Genomic DNA, 23,981 nt, shown 5'->3' with positions numbered 1-23,981 from the left:
TGCAATCAAATGCCTAATGATTCTAATCAGGATGAGCTTTAAACAGTAATATCTGCTCATTCTATACATCCACACTCACTCTGCCTTCTGTTCAACGCTACAGCGGTTTTGCACTTGTGTGGATGAATGAGGCCAGGCCAGACAGCAATCACAAAGAGTACTCTTTTATTCACACTGAGAAGCTTGCACGCTTGCTGCCTACATCAGCCTTACATAATCAGTGATGACGGGAAAAAAGTGGAGGCTTACAAAACACAGAGAGAGAGAGAGAGAGAGAGAATGTGTGGTGTAAAAAAAGGCAATCAAATCAGTAAAAATGTCTGTTACAATGCTTGATTAATGACTTTCAAAAAAAGGATCTCACAGGGTATTTGGGGTGAACCTCATGAAACATATTCATCTTTAAATTAAAACAACTGAAGAAAGTATTTATGTATGCTTTAATACAATAACTTTAAATAATTAACTAGTATTAATAATTCACACACAATTATATATATAGATTTTTATAAATTATAAATCAAACAACCCAACTGCAGTTTGATTGATATTACTTGGAAACGTGATTTCTGAGAAAAAAAAATGGAGTTATCGGTTTTTGCAAATTAACTCTTCATATATATAGATAGTTGATGTATCAATGTGTCCTATGGTGTGACGGAAAAAGGTAAAAAAAAAAAAAAAAAACTCTAACATTGAAGATAAACCTCTGTCATGTTATTTGTAACTCTAGGAATGAAGATTTTTCTCATGTTATTTGTATGTAATTTTTTTTTACATTTTTGCTATTTCACACCATAGGACACAATCCAATTTTTATTTGTCAAATACACATACCCTTGGTAAATATGAGCAAAGGCGGCTGTGAAAATAAATCTGCATTGTTTATAGTTTTGATCTTTCATTTAAAAAAATCACAATATTTTTTCCTATCATTGACATAAAGCAATTGAAAGTAGGGGGAAAATCTCATTGTGAAATAAATGCTTTCTCTAGTTCATGTTGGCCACAATTATTGGCACCCAATTATTGCAACGTCCTTTTCCCAGGATAACAGCTTTCCCAGGAGTTTTCTCCTATAATGCCTGAAGAGTTTGGAGAACACCTGGTAAGAGATCAGAGACCATTCCTTCATACAGAATCTCTCCAGATCCTTCAGATTCACAGCTCCATGTTAATACTTCTTCTCTTCAGTTCACCCCACTTATTTTCTATAGGGTTCAGGGACAGCCATGGTAAAAGATTCATTTTGTGCTCAGTGACCCATTTTTGTGCTTATTTTGATGTTTGTTTTGGATTATTCCTGGTAGAAGATCCAACCAAAGCCCATTATAAGATTTCTAACAGGGGCAAACAGGTTTAGATTTTTTTATCTCTTGGTATTTGATTGAATCCACGATGCCATGCATCTGAACAAGATGAGCAGGACCTCTGGCAGAAAAATAGGCCCACAACATTAAAGATACAGCAGTATATTTAAACGTGGATATGGGGTACGTTTAATCCCTGAATGAATGAATAAATAATGGGGTAACACTTTATTCTGATAGTCCACTTTAGACATTCTACTAACAGTAAGTAACTTTGCAACTACATGCCAACTAGCAGTCATTAGAGTATTAGTAGACTGTCTGCTTAATATCTTCTAACACTTTATTTTGATGGTTCCACAACATACAACATACTGACTATGAGAAACTTTGCAAGTATATGTAAACTTATTATACTAACCCTAAACCTAACCTAACAGTCTACTCTGAGAGTTAGTAGATATGTAGTTGCAAATGAATGAGAATTAGTTACTTATAGTTAGTAGAATGTCTAAAGTGGACTATCAAAATAAATTATAACCAATAATGGTTGTACAGTACAATGTAATTTTTGTTGTTGTTGCTGTTTATGGTTTACTTTTGGTGTAAAAGTTTTTTTCTTAGAATTTTTGGTTTCACTTTATTTTGATGGTCCCTTTAACACATTCTGTTGACAATAAGTAATGTTGCACCTACCTATCTACTACCTCTCATTAGAGTGTTAGTACAGTATAAGTAGACTGGTAGGTTTAGGGGTAGAATCAGTTGACTTGCAAAGTTACTTATAGTCAGCAGATTATATGTTGGGAGACTATCACAATATAGAGTTAGCAGATATTAATCAGACAGCCAACTAATACTCTACTCAGAGTTTGTTGACACGTGAGTGCAAAGTTACTTTGTCAACAGAAAGTTCAAAAGGGACCATCAAAATAAAGTGTCACTGATTTTTTAAAATATTTATTACTATTATTATTATTATTTTAGTACATTTAAAATTGCAGTTGTCAGAGAATGCATATATAATGGCTGATGGATTTGTTGGGATCGTAGAGCGAGCGACACCGAAGTACGGCTGAGCAGGAGAGAAGACTGCTGCACTATTACATGCTCTGCTGAAGGTACTGTAGGTGGACAGGGTGAGCTGAGTGGAGTGTGTCTGACAGCTGTGTATGGAGAACAACTCAAGAGAACAGACAGTGCCACTCTAGGCATTCAATACTGAAATGATGGATGAATATATATATATATATATATATAAACATTTTAATGTTTTCATCAACTGTTTAAAGCATAATTCAGACTGAAATGGCATCACAAATCATGTTTACTGCAGTCTTAACTTATATGTTAGAAGTAAATGTACATATGCATAATGAAAGTCACCAGCTGTAAGAGAGTTTTGTTAGATTAGCACCTACCTAAAGCAACCCTGGCAGCCGAGGCATCGTAGTTGATCCAGAAGGATACCCAGGACAGGATGGTGATTAGGATGGAAGGCATGTAGGTCTGCAGAATGAAGTAGCCAATGTTTCTCTTAAGCTTGAAACTCAGGGAGAGGCGAGGATATGAACCTGGATGAAAACAGCAATTAGCCTGATTTATAAAATGCTTAATAGCTTTTTATCTTTTGCCTTAGGACCAGAATAAGTCCCATTCACGACTTCCTCCATTAATCATACCGAAGCATCTAATTGTGTACTAGACTCTCTACTATATGCAACATTCACATTTGTTCATCGAGGCTTTTAATATCATAGGATGAAAGTGACGCTTCAACATATGCAGATTATTACATATACAGTTTATTTACATAATTTATGTATAATTTATTTATTTATAGTGAAGGAAATGACAAAGGAGAAGAGTAGAGGAGAGGATCAGGAAAATAACTCAAAGCAAGCATTGTGTTAATGCATGTTGATAGTCTGAAAAAGTAAACAAAATAGTAATAATAATAAATCAGTGCATTAACATCACACTGCAAATGCAATGTAGTGACATTCATTTTTGACTATGCTTTGGCTCAAAATATGGCCTAAAATACACCATGAATGCATTACATAATTAGAATTATAATTGTCTATTTGTTAGGTTAGTCTAAAATTATTGTCACTGCACATTTTTCTGCCATTTTCGGAACTATTTAAGATTCTAGAATGTCATAGTACATCATAATGCAGAACTAGTTTTCTATCTTGATCAGCACCTAGACCGAATGGAGTAGTATTCTTGTTAAAAACTTGCCAGCTTGGTAGAGCAGTTAAAGTTTAACATTAGCACACTGTCTTCTTCTTAGACATTCTGAACCAGACATTACTTCCAAAGACTGCGTCTACAGCTAACCTCCTGACTTACATGACAAATTCCTGAATATGAAAATGCAGTCAATGAATAAATCAAGCGGTCACACAATACTTTGTTAAATAACTTATAAGAACACCCTGTTTCTTGTTTTTAGTGTGTGTGTGTGTTTCATTCTCAGGTCAGGGTTGTGTGGTACAGCTGCTGGAGGCCTCAGATAACACCAGCCATACCAAAACAAGAGGGTTCATAAACCCGGACATTAGTAGCTGCCCACTAGAGCCAGATGCTCTGGTAGTTAGGATATTTACAGTATATGTGCCTGAATGGGAGAAGTGTTTGACCTCAGAGTGCCCTAGTAAGTGGAAAAGTTGTAGACTTTATGCATTTGGGAACACCTATTTTAAGCTGCAAGTTGGTCTTTTCAGCAAGGTAAAGATTAAACGGTAACGCTTTAGAATAGGGAACACTTATTCAATATTAACTACGACTTTTCCCTCAATAAATTCCTAATTTGCTGCTTATTAGTAGTTAGTACGGTAGTTGTTAAGTAGGTATTGGGTAGGATTAGGGATGTAGAATAAGGTCATGTAGAATAAGGCATTAATATGTGCTTAATTAGTGCTAATAACTGGCTAATATTCTTGTAATATGCATGCTAATAAGCAACTAGTTAAGGGACCCTAAAATAAAGTGTTACTGATTAAACTTTACCTTGTTATTTACCACAAAACCAGTCATAAGGGTAATTTTTTTAAAACTGAGATTTATATATCATTTAAAAAGCTTAATAAATAAGCTTTCCATTGATGTATGGTTTGTTAGGATCTGACAATATTTGGCCGAGATACAACTATTTGAAAATCTGGAATCTGAGGGTGCAAAAAAATCTAAATATTGAGAAAATCACCTTTAAAGTTGTGCAAATGAAGTTCTTAGCTGTTCAAAAATTATGTTTTGATATTTTTATGGTAGGAAATTTACAAAATATCTTCATGGAACATGATCTTTACTTAATATCCTAATGATGTTTGGCATAAAAGAAAACTCGATAATTTTGACCCATACAATGTATTGTTGGCTATTGCTATAAATATACCTGTGCTGCTTATGACTGGTTTTGTGCTCCAGGGTCACATATTTATTTTGGTTCTCAGCTTATTCCAAAAGTGTTGTGCCACACCTCATTCTTGTTCCGAGTGGGTCTCCGGTGTGGGAAGCCACGGCCTCTAGCGTCAGTCGCTAGAGCGGCTCATTTTGAGATCAGGGGAGTGAGGTTTACACACAACAGCTCTTACTGGCCTATGTTGGTTACACGTAGTTTGGTTTTATTACCTGTAGAAAACACCACGTTTTTAGAGATGAGTTTGTAGTCCACTATGGAGAACTGAGGAAGCTCTATTCTTTCCACCCCGGTCACTGCATGGTCGCCTCCTCGCCAGTAAAACTCAATATCATCTGTGGTGTAGCCGTCTGAGGGAGAAACAGACAGATATTAAAACATCATGTATGGGTGGATGTCGTGTGATTGAGGTCTCATTTGTCTGAAGTCTTGGCGTGACCATTTTAATTGAAACTGAAATTGCAAAATAGATCAATGAAATAATAGTGTCCCTTAATTCAAATTATAGGCAACCGAAATGCCTATTACCGCCACTGCGAGTCTGTATAAACTGTATGTATATGAATCATATTTTAAAGCATGCAGAAACGCTATCAAACCCTAATAATTGCTCTCAAATTAATAAAATCAAAGGTCATGTATTGGCCATATCCTGACATCACTGTTATTGCATAATTAATAAATAAATAAAACAGCTTACTGCCTCAGCTTATAACAATCTGCATAATCTTGCAATTCGCAGCCCATTACACAAATGAACACACACTTGCACAGCTAACTTAAGTTGATTAGTTAGTGACCCAGAAAAGCAAGATGTTTATGAAGCTATCTCGCAGCTGTGATGTTGTCTGGACAGATGGACAAATGCAAACTAATTCTTGAATTATAAGAAATGAACACTCTTACTTGTTCTTAAATGGTTGGAAAAATGAAAACTTTGTCAGGTTATAACCAGTCAGCTAAAGCAAACTACAAAAAAGCTACAGCAGCTAACAGCTTCATTATAAACCTTGCATATTCATAATTTAAAATGTTAAATTTTTCAAAGCGTGCTAAGATGTGAAGAATTCCAAATGATGAAAAGTGCATTCAAGTTCATCTGTGAACATTTACCACATCTGAGAAGAGCTCTGAAATGGATCTGCATTAATATGATATAATAACAACAGAGGAATGTGTTTGTGCCACATGTTTTCATTTATTTTTTGTGGACTCGAGGTCAAGCTGAACCTGTGTTATTAGAGAGCGGAGGATAAGCGCATGCAAGCCTTGGGTCAAACTCATTGTCAAGTCAAATCATACAGCAGTCCGTTCCTGACCTCAGCTGCAGAAAAAAGCCTTCATAAATATGCAAGCGCAACATGAGATATTTTGTTTGCTTCAGTGCTCTCTGTGCCGAAACTGACAGAAACACGAACAGCAGCCCATCAATGATTGAGAAACATCGTATTGTATCACGGCAAACGGTGCTCTGCGTCAGACCAGAAAACTCTCTTGGCCTTGCATAATCCACTCGTGGACGATCCTCCAGTTATCAGACTGACGGCCCAAACGCAAGAGAATAGTAGATCAGAGAGAAAGAGCCACAGCAGGAGAACGAGAGAGGAGTAAACGGAAGCACAGTGTTCCCACGTAAACACCCGAGCTACAAAAGATTATGAAAGAGCAAGCTGTATCATCAAAAGAACCACATTGTGAAAAAGCGATTGTATTTTACCCAGCACACAAGACTTTAACCTTGAAAAGTGAGTTAACCACTGACTCTACATATGCATAACATAAAAACATACAACAGACCAGTGGTGTTCGCCAAGTGTTGTTGTTCTCCAAGGGCTTGTGCGTGAATGAATAAATTGAAATTGTGTGGCTACATTTATAAGAAAGTAATGCGTTTACCCAATTATACAAATTTGTTAATACTTCAGTTTAGGCACCAATTCTCATTCTTAACTGGTTTGTTTATTAGCATGCTAACTATTACTAGCATATTGGCTGGTTATTAGTACTTATAAAGCACATAGTAATGCCTTATTCTGCATGATCATATTTTAGATCCTTCAATCCTTTAGTCCAAAGTGTGTCCAAAATTTAGTGATTTCATTTTAAAAAAAAACAAAACAAAAAAAAAAAAAAAATTCCAAGCAAAAATAACTAAATAAATGAATCGATTCAAGAAACTGGTTTGTGAAATGTTTGTATTGATGATCCATGAATTAATTGTGTCCAGTCATCAGTGTTGGGCACGTTACTTTAAAAAAGTAATTATTTATAGTTACTAGTTACTTCTTACAAATAGTAACTGAGTTACATCATTATAAAAGTAACTAATTACCAGGGAAAGTAACTATTGCGTTTAAAAAAAAATAAATAAAATGTTCAAATATGTCAAATAACTTGGGTGCCTCCGATATTAAATGAATGAAATGGACACCAAATAGAATAAATTATTATTATAAAACATTGTACACGAATCTATTTTAATATTTATGTGGGACAATGTGAGAGACACCTATCAAATTCAATATATTATTGTAATTATTATCAAGCAATTATATATATATATAAAGCTTATGTTTGTAAAACGGTACAGTTTTTTTTTTTTTAATATCTGACAGCATCAGTCAGTTAAGCATTATAATATGATATTATGATAATTTAGCATTATGATAGAACTTTAGTAATTAGAATAAAATTATTAGATAAAAGCTGAAGAATTCCAAAAGGAACTCCGTTAAATTGACAGGAAAATACAACAAAGAATATCGTTTACATGTAGCGTGTCAGTTCTGCATGTTATGAAATATGTCATGAAATCTCGCTCTGTATCTTTCTTTGCGTGTGTGAGAAAGCAACGGCGAGCCGTGCGCCTACTAGAGTTTACGGTACGTCAAATACAGCTATACTGTGTGTCCATTTAGATAAACTGAAAAATTAAATGATAATAATATTATAATAAATTATAGTAACGCCACATTTTATTGTCAAATATTTTTTTATTGAAAAAATAACGCTGTTAGTAACGCCGTTTATTTATAACGCCGTTATTCACATCACTGCCAGTCATTAATTACAGTAATTACCTGAAGCTCCAGATTGAGCTTTCATTGCATCACTCTTTTGTGTTCAACGATCATTACATCACATAAACATGACATCATATTGTTTTGCAGGGAATAATGGCATTTGTGTGGTTGGTTGGGCCACTCAAAGCCACTTAACTCCATTGTTTCTATGTCATTGAGCCTGACTTAGCAAATTAGCTTTGCTAACATTCCTGTCAGGGCTCTTACATCACTACATTTGAACCGCTCCGCTAGCTGTGAACCACGTGCACAGGAGCTCCAGCATGAGGAGAAGGAAGAGCAATGGTGTTCATCTCTTACAAAACCGAGTAAAACTGAGTAGTTTTGTGAATTAGACAGCTTCTTAACTGAAACACAGCCTCTTAAATGGCTGATTTGGATGGTTGTAACTTCCTTTCTAGCTTTGTTAGTTTTAAGAGGAAACAAAGTCTCAGCTTTCAAATTCGGTCAAATTTATCACACACCTTGGTTTTTGGTTCGGTTCAGTTCTGACGGCTTGGTACATCAGAGCATTTACAATTATTCTATGCTTAGGCGACAGGAACAAACAGAGTTTAAAGAGAAAAAAAAACTAATTTCACTTGCACACATTCCTAGATGCACCAATCTTAGTTTTTCATCATTTAAAAAAAAAAAAAAAAAAAGGTTTATTGAATGAAAATATAAGTATCCCCAATTGTAAGTCGCTTTGGATAAAAGCGTCTGCTAAATGACTAAATGTAAAATGTAAATGTAAGTAGTCTACATGAACAAGATGTTTATTAACTCTATTACAGACCATATAAAATTAGAGGAAACCATGGCATTTTAATCACGATGTAGATTAAATCGGTTCAAAAACTTGTTTATTCCTTCTTCAATTAAGCTATTAAATAACATTATGTTATGTGTTACCGTGTTATTTTGCAATTTTATTTTTTTTTTAATTTTTTTTTTGTACTACTACATGTTTTATGTGATGTGATGGTTGTATTTCTGAGCCTAAGACAAATTTCCCTCAGGGACAATAAAGTATACCTTATCCAAACAAAGATGCTACACATGTAGCATGAGCAGTTTTTGATTTTAGTTAGATTGTATTATTTAAAAATTTGAATAAAAAACTGAATGGGTTGTTTATATCTTTGTGAAATCATGCTAAATAAAACATAAATGCACTAAACTAAAACAGCAGACAGTCTTCATGAGATGCAAATTCACTCTCTGCCAGCAGGTGGCGCTTATGGAACAGCAGTGATACAGCCTGCCCTTGGATGCCGCTGTAAACAAAGCAGTGCTACGCTAATAAACACTTCTTTAAAATGCATTATACAGAGACAAGATGAAAATAAAATACCATCTAAACTTTTCTGAAGACAGTCAGTTCCCCTCATCAATACAGTCACATAAACCACCCACTCCTAATTCAATATGTAGGACTTTCTTCCAGGATTTCACACATCGTGAATGATTGCAATGCAGTTCTAGAACAGAGATTGGCCGAAAAAAAAAAAAAAAAACTTTCAAAAATAAATCAAATACACGAATGGTGTCTCAAATATCACTGCTGTACAGTGTGTACAACATGTTTACATGCATTGTCTACCCTGTGCATAGTTTTAGTTGACGTAACAGTAAATAATATTGTAAAGCTGGACGTAGTTAAGGCCCACACACAACTTTTTTTACGTCTAGCTGGTGCAACCGGCCCCTCAAGTGTGCGCTTGATGATTTTTTGTTTTTTTTATGACTAGTCCCACAATCTTCTGGAATGTTCCAGAACGCACTATTACGCAATATTACAGAATATTCTAGAATGCTTCAGAAACTTCTAGAATGTTCTCATCTGTGCAAAAGCAAAATAATAATAATAGCAAAATAAAATTGTATACAAAAACTTATCTGCACTAAACCAATGTTTTCAAATCTACCTGACCTAAATATTTACATGAAAATAAATAGTACAGTAATAATAGCGACAGCATCTTAGCAGAGCTTTGGAACAGAGTATGCCTGACAATGCTGCCTAGTTAGACAGCTCAAAAAAGTTTTAAAACAGTATCTCTGACTCTTACTTATTTCATGACTTGTAATTTCAGAAAACAGTCATGCTGTGAAATTTGCTTAAATGTCTTATGCTTGCATGAGGACAAATGTTCTGAAAATTGCCTCCCATGAAAGCATTATGGAAATTAATAAGGATTAAAAAATAAATAACCTGCAGTTAGGATGCACTTCAATAGTGTCTGAACTGCATGGCAGCTCTTAATAAGGGCTGGTCTGCCTAAAAAAAGAACGAAAATGAGATAAAACATTCAACCCGAGTGTCGAGGTGGGACCGGAGGGGCTAAAGGCCCTCTAGTTAAATATCTTCCGATTCTTCTCCATATGCATGTTAAGGAAACGCCTGCTAGCACATTCAACAAAAAAAGAAAAACACGTCTAGATGGGGAACGTCTCCAGCAGTGCATGTGTGCCTCTAAAGAAATGCTTGATCCAGATGGTTCAAAGCTTCTTTAATCCTATTTCTAGTGTGCAATTAAAAGTGTCCCTTACTTCGCACATGGTATATCATCTCCTTAACTTTGCACAAACACAGCGCAGGAGAATCTGAAACAAGACACCTATACGAGCAAACCTCTTTATACGGCAGAGGAGATATGCATTTCCAGAATTACTTCTGACGGCTGCCGGCTCTGTGTGCTGTGCTTCGGCAGTGCAGAAAATTTGAGTAATATGCAGAGGCCTGGTAAAACGAGATTATGCCATCAAAAGTAAAATAAAAGTCAAACACTATGTTAAGTCACCTCTGTGGAGAAGACATGCTTTTCTTATTCCCTATGTATTTGTAAAGTATATTTTGTATAACAAAAATATAACTTTAAGATCAACCTCGACACTCTGCAGCTGCTTTGTTCTTATAACTCAAACAATTGCATGTGCAATTCATTTTATGTAATAAGCATGGATAAATAAGCATAAGATAAAGTACACTCAACCAGTTATCAAAAAATGTGAAAAAAATTACACTGATTTTACAATTTCAGACATACAGTATATTAAAATATTTAATTTGAGGCCTGATTACAAACATTGATTACTTTCAAGCTTTTAAGGTAACACTTTAGAATAGGGAACACATATTCACTATTAACTCTGAGTTTTCCCTCAACAAACTCCTAATTTGCTGCTTATTAATAGTAGGTGTGGGGCAGATTACAGGATCTAAAATTTGGTCATGCAGAATAAGACATTAAAATGTGCTTTAAAGTGAAGTGACATAAGTGAAGTGAAAAGTGAAGTGACATACGGCCAAGTATGGTGACCCATACTCGGAATTTGTGCTCTGCATTTAACCCATCCAACGTGCACACACACAGCAGTGAACACACACACACCGTGAACACACACCCGGAGCAGTGGGCAGCCATTTATGCTGCGGCGCCCGGGGAGCAGTTGGGGGTTCGGTGCCTTGCTCAAGGGCACCTCAGTCGTGGTATTGAGGTGGAGAGAGCGCTGGACATTCACTCCCCCCACCTACAATCCCTGCTGGCCTGAGACTCGAACTCGCAACCTTTGGATTACGAGTTCGACTCTCTAACCATTAGGCCACAACTTCCTTTTTTTTTTTTTTTTTTAGAAGTACCAATAAACACCCAGTATGCTAATAATATGCTTGTTTCATAAAACAAGTTTACCAAATAAGGCAGGTTTATTTCAGTTAGTCTGACTTATTGTCAGTTGATTTGGTTCAAAATGAGTCAGACGAACTGAAATAAGCCTGGCTTATTTGGTAAACTTGTTTTATGAAACAGGCCCCTGGTCCTTAAAATCAAGTGTTACCACATCTACAATACTTAATGGAATAGTTGTCTCAAAAAATGAAAAAATCCTGAAAGTGTACTCCAAATTGAGTTTGTTTCTTCATCAGATTTGGAAAAATGTAGCATTGCATCACCGTCTCAGCAATGGATGCTCTGCAGTGAATGGGTGCCGTCAGAATGAGAGTCTAAACAGCTGATAAAACCATCACAATAATCCACACCACTCCAGTCCATCAGTTAATGTCTTGTGAGGCCAAAAGCTACATGTTTGTAAGAAACAAATACATCTTCAAACAGTTCATAATACTTCCTTCAATGCTAAATTCTCCAAACTATTCTTTTAACAGGTCAGTACACGACCATGCACATGTTATATCTGGTGCTCTGTGAAGATGCTTGATATATTTATATCAAACTTGACAACAAGAAGGCTTGTAATGAGATGAGTTTGCCGGGACGCTCTTTACCAACATTGTCTCCAATTAAGCTGATATCTGCAGACAGGCACAAATGAACAGAGAAGCAGCAGTTCTCAACGAGGAGCTTAACCTGTCTGTGTCTTGTCTGGCCTCGGTGCTGCTGGTCTGCCATCAGTCTGAGTAACGATCAGCGCCTGGCAGAATGACACTTCACACACTTCATATTGATCCCTCAACCGAAACCCTTTAACATCTACTGTATAAAGGCCCATGAAGCGCATGCATCTTATATTCAATTTCAAGCTAATTTCAGTTTAGCCTGCGATGCATAATGGTATTTATACTGCCTTATCATACAAGTTTTATCATTTTTCTTTATTAAGAAATATTAAGAAACATTATTTTGTAAATGTAGTGGATTTTCTTACTGAGTATTAATTTCTAAGCAGTAAAGATAACACATTTTTGCCATTAGCCCGAAGCAGTCCACTGCTGGCCTTTCAATTACAAGTGTGTTTTATTCACTGATGAAATTTCATAAATGTTAAGTGTCCATTTAAAAATGTTATTTATTTATTTATTTCTATTAGAAGGTATAAAGAAATGGGCTTTTCAGCCTTGTTTCCTGTTTTCTTGTTTTCTTTTTGTTTTCTGATGAACAGTGTTTGTGTGTGTGCTAGTGCTCAATTTTACTCTTTAGACATCACACAGAATAGAAAGTAACAGTTGAATGAATGCATTAACTGTGTTAAAGATAAGTAGCTGTACTTAAATGATCCCAAACATGAACCTGTACACAGTCAGCTTAAACTGTATTTGCTTTATAATACTGGGTTGACGCAAATGGGAAGGGAAAACAATACATTTCAAGGTTTCTATTTAATTCAGTGAGATTTTTTTTTCGTCTCCTGCACTCAAATAGGAAAAGTAACACTAAACTGTAAACTAAAATCAAATCTATGCATGAATCAAAATCAATCAGGAATTGATTTTTTTTAATCAAATCTTGGCCTAAAGCATTGATTTGAATCAAATTGTAAGGTACAGAAAGATCATCACCCCTAATATTAGCCGTTTGTTGTTGTCTAGCTGAGCTTGGATTGTGCGTCACTGGAGGTCTCAGCACTGACTTCAAATACCAATGCTGCAATAGTTTCTGCATCTCTCTACTGTGACCTAGTCAAGAAATGAATGGATTTGAGCAGCTGCATCTTTGTTATTGTACCTTTATTAGAGTCACATTTAGTCTGGTTACACGTCATGGCAGATATTCGTTTTGCAGCTCTCCTTAGGGCCAAGTCACAGTTCATTTCTCAATGCATGACATTTTCTCAAGACATAGACAGAGCAGCCAACAGCTATCTGGCAACCCAGTGAAAAGTGGGGGGTGAGTTGGTGGGCTGTGATGAAGTAAGAGCTACACTGAAATTCCTGGAAACACAGAAAGCGTAATCTCAACCATCTATTTATTGTGACCTACAATATGTTTTGCAAACAACTGCACTGTCTCGACCAGCATCTCGTACGTCCAATTAGGGTTGAAGAAAAATGTGAATGCTGCAATTTTTGGGTTTCTGTTTACACTAATTATGATGCAGTTCATGCCTTTTTGAGGTGATTTCCCAGCTTCCGATTTCCATGTAAACTGAAATGAGCAAAGTGTTGTTAATATATTGAGTAATTATATCATTTTCAATTCAAATCATTTTAAAGGCAGGTAAAAGTTCCCAGATGCTGAAGATTCAGAGTCTGCTGCTCTATAGTTGAGTAAAGTGTGTAAAATGTTATAATGAATTGCTTAGCTACAGACAACCAATCATAAATTGTCCAAATGCCTGCCTTATGACATATGCATGAGATATTCATGACAGCAGTTTCAGGTGCTGTTTGTATTTTATTTTATTTTCTTCAACAAATGATGGTAACGCTTTAGAATAGGGAACGCTTATTCACTATTAACTACGACTTTTCACTCAATAAATTCCTAATTTGCTGCTTATTAATAATTAGTAAGGTAGTTGTTAAGTTTAGGTATTGGGTAGGATTAGGGATGTAGAATAAGGTCATGTAGAATAAAGCATTAATATGTGCTTAATTACTACTAATAAATGGCTAATATTCTAGTAATATGCATGCTAATAAGCAACTAGTTAAGAGACCCTAAAATAAAGTGTTACCCAAATGACAGACTCCTGTTTCTTTTTCATTTTTTTTTATTATTTTCATTTATTTTTTGTAGTTTCATCAGTGATGTGTAAGCAGTTCTTAAAATTGGTTGCATGCTTATTACATGCTGTACTTGTCCTTGTTCAATGTCATTAATCTCATAAATAAGCAATGAAGTCAAAGTTGACTTTTTTTAATCATGTGTTTCTCATAATCTTTAATAGTAAACATTGACTTCCATCTCTTCTCCAGTGATGTGTGCACCAGAGGTAGGCCTCTCCTCCGGCAACCTGTCACTCACAAGATCACAGCAATTAGCAAACGACAACGATCCAATGATCCAATCAATTCCCTATGGACAAAATCAAGTCCTGCCCTACATCTTGTTTGAGAAGCTGTTTCACATGAACGTACATCACAATAGGGAATCACAATTTCCATTCCAAGCCAACTTAAAGAATCTCATTTCAGGATTTACATATGTACAGCGTCAAATCGCAAAACAAGACAGCATTGATAACAAATGAGTCCCTTGCCATGAGCAAACCTGGAGGATTCATCTGCAGTGCCAATTACACTACGAAGAGATGCACTGTCCATCAGAGAAAGCCTGCGGGTAAGTTTAACAGCCAAGCATAAAAAGGCAGAATGACCTTTTTTCATCATCTTAAAGTAAACAACCCACCCATGTTCATTGTCACGAATATTCAAACATTCACAGACTAGATTTGGACAGATGATTGGAGGATGGAGGTTATTTGATGTACCCTTCTAAAAAATGTGCCTTCATGAACTAAAAAGTCATATAAAGATGTATAACTAGTAAACTAACAGTATACCTAAATTTAACTTCTATTATAGTTGCAATACTAAAGAAACACTGAAATGTAAAATAGTTACATACTGTATTCAAAGTTTACTAGTGTTACTCTTAACGTACACTTAAATGTAAGCTTTTATAGACTAAAAGTGGCCTAATTTAGTCCCAAGAAGTATTAAAATAGTACACATACAGTACAAGTATACTACTAATACATTAGATATTACTACATAAAGTATTCTGCATTAATATGACATGTAATCTACATTTAAACAGGCTTTAGTTTACGGTCAAATTCTCACTATTAACTATAACTTTTGCCTCAATAAACTCATAATTTGCTGCTTAATAATAGTTAGTAAGGTAGTTGTATACGGGGATCTAAAATATGATCATGCAGAATAAGACATTAATATGTGTTTTATAAGTAGCCTACTAATAAACAGCCAATATAGTAATAGTGAGAAGTGGTGCCTAAACTAAAATGTTACCACTTGAAGTATACTTCTTTTTAATATTGTTTTTATTTTGAAGCTGCAAATAAAGCAGTATGTTTTACAAGAAAATACTTTAGTTTTCTACTTTAAAATTTTGCATTTAATTCAGTTTGTTACTTGACATTTCTTTGAAATTGTGAAATTTAGTTGCAGACTTTGCCAGAAAATCACCTTAACTTGACAAAGATTTGCACAGTGGCAGAAAAAAATAAAAATAAAATAAAATTGCGCTACATCAAGAATCGTAATGGTATTAAATTAAGATTTCCACTTTTTAGGACAAGCTGGTTACATTAGCTGTGGCTATAACACTAGCACAATGTCTTTCCCACACAGTTTAACAGGAGCGGTGGATCTGCCTCCCATCAAATCAGTGTCATCCACGTCTGAGCCCAATGACAGCCTCGTGACACAACACCACACCACTGACAGCCATACCTGATCTTAACCTCCTCACAGCTGTCAGAAATTTTGCATTGAATTTTATGTCCTTTTTTTTTGTTTGTTTTTCCATGTCTGTAACACATAGTGAGCCACGATGAACCTGGACTGCCATCAATCCACTGGCCACATAGTCTCACTATCAGCATGAAATCTGGTCCACACTGTAACTTAATCTGGCCAACAACTGCCTGCTTACACAAGTGCAGACCACTTCACCAAAATATAAAGCTGTCAGTCACAGTTTGTCACTGTTTTATATCTGTGACCATGGACCACAAAACCAGTCTTAACTGTCAATTTTTTCGAAATTGAGATTTATACATCATCTGAAAGCTGAATAAATAAGCTTCCCACTGATGTATGAATATATCTTCATGGAACATGATCTTTACTTAATATCCTAATGATTTTTGGCAAAAAAAGAAAAATTCATAATTTTGACCCATACAATGTATTTTTGGCTATTGCTACACGTATACCCCAGCGACTTAAGACTAGTTTTGTGGTCCAGGGTCACATATGTTGTTAAGCAGCAGTTCTTTGGAACAAGATCACAGTACAGCAAACTTTACAATCATAATTCCTGTTCTTGCAAAAGTAATAAGTACACTCATTAAGCTAAGAAAACAAACTGTACTAGAAAGTTATACACCTGCTAAGTGCTAAAACTCTCTGTTCATATGTGGTACAGATAAAACATTTTGGCATTAGATTGTTCAATGAATGTAAGGTGGAGGGTTTTTTTTTTTTTTTGGCAATTGCAATTGCACTTCTGTGCATGTTTCATAAATTTATGTTTTTATTGTATGTGAGTGTATGTCTGTCTTTTATTATTATTTGGTGTGGTATTATTTAAAATGATTTAAATACTTATTTTTATATTTCTCAAATATTTTTTATTTATATTTCTCTTTCTTGCAATTTTACCTTTTAGTGTACTTTAGATAGATAGATAGATAGATAGAATTAAATACATAAGGAAATAAATAAATATATATATATATATATAAACACTCAAAATGATGGAGCAGGAGACATTATCCATGCCACTATAACTTGGAAAACTGTTCAGACTAAAAAACATGGTATTGTGGTACACATCGGTAAAAACCTGCACACTTTGAAAGTTGCATAGCACCAACTAGTATGATTCAGCTAGCTCAGTCCGTCTTGTGTGCATTATATGAATAGACTGCAGGAGTCCCTTCAGAGGATGACCTGACCATTTGACCTCACTAACCATTTTTGCAAAGAGACTTGCAGTGCATTCAGTATACATTCATTAATATGTGCTCGCTGGGAAATGAACCTGTGACCTCGGCTTGGCTATAGGTAATGGTGGAGTACAGCTGGCGCACTCAGCACACTCTGTGTTCTCACAATCCTCTGCGGAGTTTACTTGAAAGAAAGTGAAACTTGTGAGAAACTTGGACAGAGCTTGGAAAAAGAAAACGGCAAAACCAATTAGATAAAAGTTCACAGGATTCTCAGAGGATTTGAGGTTATAGACACATTATGCTCGCTGACAGGATGTCAATACGGCTGTCAATACAGAGTGCCATTTCACAATTGAAAGAAAGAAAGAAAGAAAGAAAGAAAGAAAGAAAGAAAGAAAGAAAAATGTTTCTTAGCTGAGAAACCACCGACATTACATTACGAGACCGATATGAAGCAAGGAAGGATTTGTGCGTTTTCACTTTGTCTTAGCACTAAGCATTAGCTGTTCTCTACAGTGCAGCCAGCGTGTTGGAGTTCACAAGAGCGCAATTAGCAAGTGTACACACGTGCCCTCTCCTGATCTCCTCCAGCTCTTAGCTTTCCATCTCTCTGCTTTAATGGCAGCGGGCAGTGGGCTGTGTGTAACAGCGGACGCTGGAGGATTCCTGCTGGATCTCCGCTCTCTCCCAGTGCACACCACATATGTAGTCACAATTAGATTTGATTAGGCCTTTTCTGCTCATGGCGTTGTGTGGCTCGAATGCTGACTGGCTCTCTTTATCTCCTGGCTTTATGGAGATGAAGGTCATCCTAATTAAGGTAATGGTTGAGTACGGCTGGCTCTCTCTCTACACACACACTGCGCTCTCAGCGACCTCTCTTGTGTTAAAAAAACCCCTTAGAATTCAATCTGAATTGGTTGTGATTCCAAATTAAAATGATGACTGCAGTTGAGTTTGAAATGTCTATACTTGAAACTCTCAAGGTCAAAGTCAAGGTCATTTTTATTAAATATCACTTTAATACAACACAAATGCTGACCAAGGTGCTTCACAATAACACAATAAAAAGAGGACAGTCATACAAAAAATACAGAGTTAAAAAAATTAAACCAACAACTTGAACCATAAAATTGAATAAAAATCAAGACTCAATAGGACTAACATATCTAAAATTATGAATAGGCTTGACAAAAGAGATATGTTTTAAAAGATGATTTAGATGCAGACAAAGAGTAGGATAACCTAACAGATTCAGGAAGCGAATTCCACAGCTTAGGGGCTAATACAGAAAAGTCACCTATAGATTTTAAGCGGGACAATGGGACGGTTACTAGTTTGAGGATGATCTAAGAGATCTTCAGGGGGATTATGGACAAATAAGGTCTGAGATGTAAACTGGAGCCAGACCGTGCAAGGCTTTAAATACAAAAGTCAAAACATTGTAATCAATTCTGAATTTAACTGGTAGCCAATGTAAATGTGATAAAATAGGGCGATATGCTCACTCTTTTTCTTCCCCATTAAGAAGCGAGCTGCAGCATTTTGAACCAGTTGCAAGGGGAAAAAAACGGGTGAAACGTGAAAAGGAAAACTGGTTGACACCAGCATATAAAGCATTGCAACAATCAAGCCTTGTTGAAATGAAAGCATGAATGACTGTCTCTAGATCACTAAAAGATGGAAAAGATTTCAGTTTTTGTAAACCCCTAAGCTGGGAAAAAAATAAAATAAAATGGCTCTGACAACAGAATTTTAACTCTGATTCAAAAACAACACCCAGGTTCTTTACATGAGTGTGGATATTTGCTTGCAGAGGTCCTAAACAGAGGACAGGCCTCTGTATTCTCTCTGTATGTGTATCTTTCTATCCTTACCTTGTTTTAGAGGTCAGTTGTGCAATCAGGGAATGATATTCAGGGATGCACATAAGTGGCGCATATCCGCGACCAAAATAAAAAAATGAAAAAAAACTTGGGTAAATAAGTTCAGACCACTCATTTGCATACCAACCAAAATGTATTTACAATACTATAAATTAAAAATATGTATTAGTTTGTTATTATAAATAAAGTGCAATAAAACTGTTATTACTATTATTATTAATTGTTTTATTTTTAATAGCTATATTTTATGGGTCACACTATGTGCAGTTTGAGCACCAAACCAAATCTCCAGGTGCTCTCATGAAAACCAGACTGAAAAACGTATGTGCATACTTCATACTTTGAATGTCCTTTACAACACATGCAAAAGCCATTGACATTGACAATGATGTCAAATCTGACCCAAAATGCAATGTCAATTAAAGTCCTGTCCAGACAATGCTATGTATGCATTGCCTTGCTAAAGTATCCAACCCCTCTTTTTTCACATTTTAGTATGTTGCAAACTCATGCTAAAACACTAACTTGGTTTCATACCAATCTACACCTCATAATCCATAATGATAAAGCAAAAAACAGATTTGAGATTTCAAAATTTATTAAAAATAAGAGAAAAAAAAAAAACTGAAACATCACATTGCAATGACAGTTGAATTTTGTGAGAAATTAGGTTGCATCCCATTTCTCTGGATCATCTTTGAGATGTTTCTACACTTTGACCAGAGTCCATCTGCTGCAAATTCAGATTATTAGACATAAAAGGCACACACCTGTCTATACAAGGTCTTACAGCTGAAAATGCAGATCAGAGCAAAAACCAAGTCTAAGGAGCTCCCCTGCAGAGCTCAGAGGTACAGATCTGGGGAAGGGCACAAAAACCTACTGCATTAAGGTTTTTCAAGAGCAGACTGACCTTTATATCTTTTAAATGCAAGAGGTTTGGAACAACCAATAAATCTTCCAAGAGCTGCATGGCCTCCCGGTGACCAAGAACCCAAAGGTAACTCAGTTGGAGGTGCAGAGATCATGTGTGGAGATAAGAGAAACTTGCAGAAGGACAGCCATCCCTGCATCACTCCACCAGCCTGGGCTTTACGACAGAGCGGCCAGACAGAAGTGAAGACACATGAAAGGCCACTTGGAATTTATAAAAAAAGCACTATAAAAAAGTTCTGGCCTAAAGAACCACATTTCCAAAGCGTCATGCCTGGAGGAAACCAGACCACCACCTGCACAAACCCAGCACTGAAGCAGGCCCAGGTCATGGTAGAAGAAATGCTGAACACAGCGAAATACAGAAACAACCTTAATAAAAACATGGTCCAGGGCACTCTGGATCTCAAACTAAACACACAGTCAAGGTAATGCAAGTGGCTTAGTGTCGACTCTTTGAATGTTCTTGAGTGGCCCAGCTAGAGCCCAAACTTGAACCCAATCAAACATCTTTGCAGATATCTAAAAAATTCTGTCCACCAAAGGTCCCCACTCAACTTGACAGAGCTTGAGAGGATCTGCAGGGAATAATGGCAGAAAACCTCCTAATCCAGGTGTGCAAAGCTTGTCGTATTATACAAGCGAAAGACTGTAATCGCTGCTGAAGGTGCTTCAGCTAAGTACTGAGTTAAGGGTCTGAATACTTTTGCAATGTGATATTTCTGTCCCCCACCCCCCAAACTTACACTGTAAAAAAAAAGATTGTGATTTTAATGGTAAAAAAAAAATAAATAAAATAAAAAAATAAAAGTCAAAATGCTACAGTAAAAACATGTTAAATGGTTAACGGTAAGTTCCTTTCACTGTAATAGATATTTAATGTTATTTTACTGTAAAATACCGGGTTACACTTTATTTTGACAGTCCACTTCAGACATTCTACTAATTATAAACAACTGCATGTCAACTAATTCTCATTAATTTGCAGCTACATATCTACTAACTCTCAGAGTAGACTGTCAGGTTTAGGGTTAGTATAATAAGTTGACATATACTTGCAAAGTTTCTCATAGTCAGTATGGTGTATGTTGTGGACAAAATAAAGTGTTAGAAGATATTAAGCAAACAGTCTACTAATACTCTAATGACTGCTAGTTGACATGTAGTTGCAAAGTTACTTAATGTTAGAATGTCTAAATTGGACTATCAAAATAAAGTGCTACCAAATACCGTTTTTGGAAGTGAAAAATAATGTATAATTTACAGTAAAAAATAAATAAATAATAATAATAATAAATAATAAAAAAGGTAAATTGACGTAGACAGAATTCCCTGCGCTGCATTTTAAATTTGATGTTTTTTTCTTTGAAATAACTATGTTTCTTCTTGTCAATTATGTTTATTAGGGTTGTATGTTACATCTAATGTTCTTAAACTAATGTTTATTGCATATTTCAGTTTCATGTGTCACCATGATGGTGTTATCATGATATCAGTCAATGAAATACACTTTTTTAACTGTGAATTTAATTTAAATCCGTAAACTCTAAAATATTGCTACTATATTTTTTTTTACGGTAAAATTCTGGCAACTACAGCTGCCAGTTTTCTACCATAAATTTAATTTTTTTTTTTTTTTTTTTTACAGTGTATCTATTTGCAAAGTTCTCACAAACCTGGGATTTTCGTTTGTTATTATGGGCTATGGAGTGCAGAATACGGTGGGGAAATAATTTGAATCATTGTAGCATAAGGATGGAATATAACATCTGAAAAAATCACTGTATATAAAATGCATTCATGTCAGATTAATATGAAAAATTGATGCAGAGAAAGAAATAAAAAAGTCTCGTGGGACACTCACAGCTCTCGATTTCCAGTGTGCAGTTCTGCTCATCAAGCGGGTATCTGCGCAAGTCCATCATGCAGGCGGCAGTGGTCGTAATCCTGCGCACAAAGAGTGTGTAACTGTTAGTCACTATAAGCAACTATATCTCTAGCATTCTGTTCATTATAAATTTGTGTCCATGCCAGAGTAAATTATTTCCGACATGCAATACTCGTTCACATTCCTTTGTCTTTTTTCATCATATTTTATTCATGTAATGTATTTCAAGGCAAAGTGTATAAAATGGTTTTTATAACCGCTTTCCTGAACACTTTCCCCATGGCCCCACAAACAGGCCTTGCCCTAATCTCACACCAACATATATGAATAATACATAAGTACAATATATGGAAACACTTTAGTATAGGGACTAATTCTCACTATGAACTAGTTGCTGCTTAGCATGCCTATTACTAACACAATAGCTGTTTATTAGTATTTATGAAGCACATATTCTGCATGACAATATTCTACATCCCTAATCCTACCCAATACCTAAATTTAACAACTACCTTACTAAATATTAATAAGCAGAAAATTAGGAGTTTACTGTGGCAAAAGTCCTATATAATTTGTTAGTAACTGGACCTTAAAATAATGTGTGCCCCAATATATAAACCAGTTTCATCAGTGGTGTAAGGGAAAAAAATATTTGAAGATACAAACTTATATAACTTTTTTTTTTTTTTTTTTACTTTTTAAATTCACTTCAGCAATAATCTGCCAAGTGTCTTCTTTAAAAAGAGATCAAAGTTAGGTCTGTGGTACAAAGCATTCAAGATTTACCACAGCTTAATGGATCAGATTAGTGCTATTCCATAAATATAATTTAGAACCATAAAACCTAAAACCCCTAAAAACAAACAAACAAAAATAAATAAATAAAAATAACTGCCACACAAACAACAACAGAGGATACAAATTTGCATGTTTCTGCACAAGATAGCTTCATTATAACTGCAAAATTTCAACGATGCAATTCAAATTTATTAGGTGCATTAGCACAACTTTTTAAAGTTTTAAAAGCCCAAAGATAAATAAAATATCTCTAGCTTCAAAAATACTTCCTTGAAATCAACAATCACATGTAAATGTTAACTCTTCACTAACAGCTTTACAGATCCAATCCATTACTGGTGGATAAAATCAACCATATGTCACATATTCCCGAGTAAACATGATATTGTTTAAGGAAACATTGCTGTTGATCTCCAAAATGTATGGGTTCACTGGCACTATGCTGCTACAAACCAGAGATTGCCATTTTTAGAGTACTAAGATGTGCTTTATTTATAGCTGTGTAAAGATTGAAAGTTAATATAACCATCTCACTACACTTTCTTTTGAATCTATGAGTGCAATGTCAAGTCTAAAAAGATTTTAGTGAATTAAATAGTCCCTGTTTTCCTCTTCAAAACAGAAAGCATGTGAAATGAGCAGTAAAGATTGTTTGAATTCACTGCATAGATGAGCGAAAATCTGTGTCCTAGTTTCAAGTCGTACCAGAATCACCTTGCCTCCGTGTCGTAGCTGTGGTTCCCATAGCAAGTGGGAATACCAAAGAAAAGAGGGCAAGCAAACAGGGTATTAATATCTTCTTTGATGTATACGTTACAGTATATCACATTGGTAATAGTGCAGGTGCTCCTAACAGAGACTTAGCTTCAGCTTCTACTAGAGTGTTTGTATATTGTTTCCTTTAATAACAAGGTTTCATAAAAAAATGCTGATGAATCTGAGAAAAAGAGAGCAGAATGGGCCAGATCATGGTACAGGGTTTCTAAACAAATGATTAAACTCACGCTCAAGACCTAACCCTAAAGAAACACAAATAATTACCCTAACATCATTTACAGTGGTGGCCAAAATGTTTGTCTGACAGCAGCCAGTGCTCCACACAGAGATCTGATCTGATCATCATCAGTCTGTCTGGAATGACATGAAGAAACCGAACAAACTGAGACAGACTAAATCCAGAAGAACTGTGGCAATATCTCCAAGATGCTTCAAGAAACCTAGCTGCAAAGCTACAGTACTATTAAAAGTTTTAGGTACTTGTGTAAAAATGCTGTCAAAAATAATGCAATA

The 23,981-nt window shown here is 35.5% G+C and overlaps 1 protein-coding gene across 3 annotated transcripts in view; it reads right to left on the bottom strand.

Moving 5' to 3' along the window:
- LOC131529262 (gamma-aminobutyric acid receptor subunit beta-2) overlaps nt 1–23,981 on the bottom strand; it is a 109,900-nt gene that overhangs the window by 29,650 nt on the left and 56,269 nt on the right. For all 3 annotated transcript variants that reach the window (XM_058758891.1, XM_058758888.1, XM_058758889.1), the window contains exons 5-7: nt 21,870–21,952; nt 4,950–5,087; nt 2,732–2,884 (exon numbers count right to left, since the gene is read on the bottom strand). In XM_058758891.1, the coding sequence (XP_058614874.1) occupies nt 2,732–2,884; nt 4,950–5,087; nt 21,870–21,952 (374 nt within the window). The remainder of the gene's footprint in view (nt 1–2,731; nt 2,885–4,949; nt 5,088–21,869; nt 21,953–23,981) is intronic.

This window comes from Onychostoma macrolepis, chromosome 21 (genome assembly GCF_012432095.1).
Source record: "Onychostoma macrolepis isolate SWU-2019 chromosome 21, ASM1243209v1, whole genome shotgun sequence".
In the NCBI taxonomy this organism is placed as follows: domain Eukaryota; kingdom Metazoa; phylum Chordata; class Actinopteri; order Cypriniformes; family Cyprinidae; genus Onychostoma; species Onychostoma macrolepis.
Note: the sequence above shows the minus strand (reverse complement) of the source record. Positions and strands in the feature narration are given on the sequence as shown.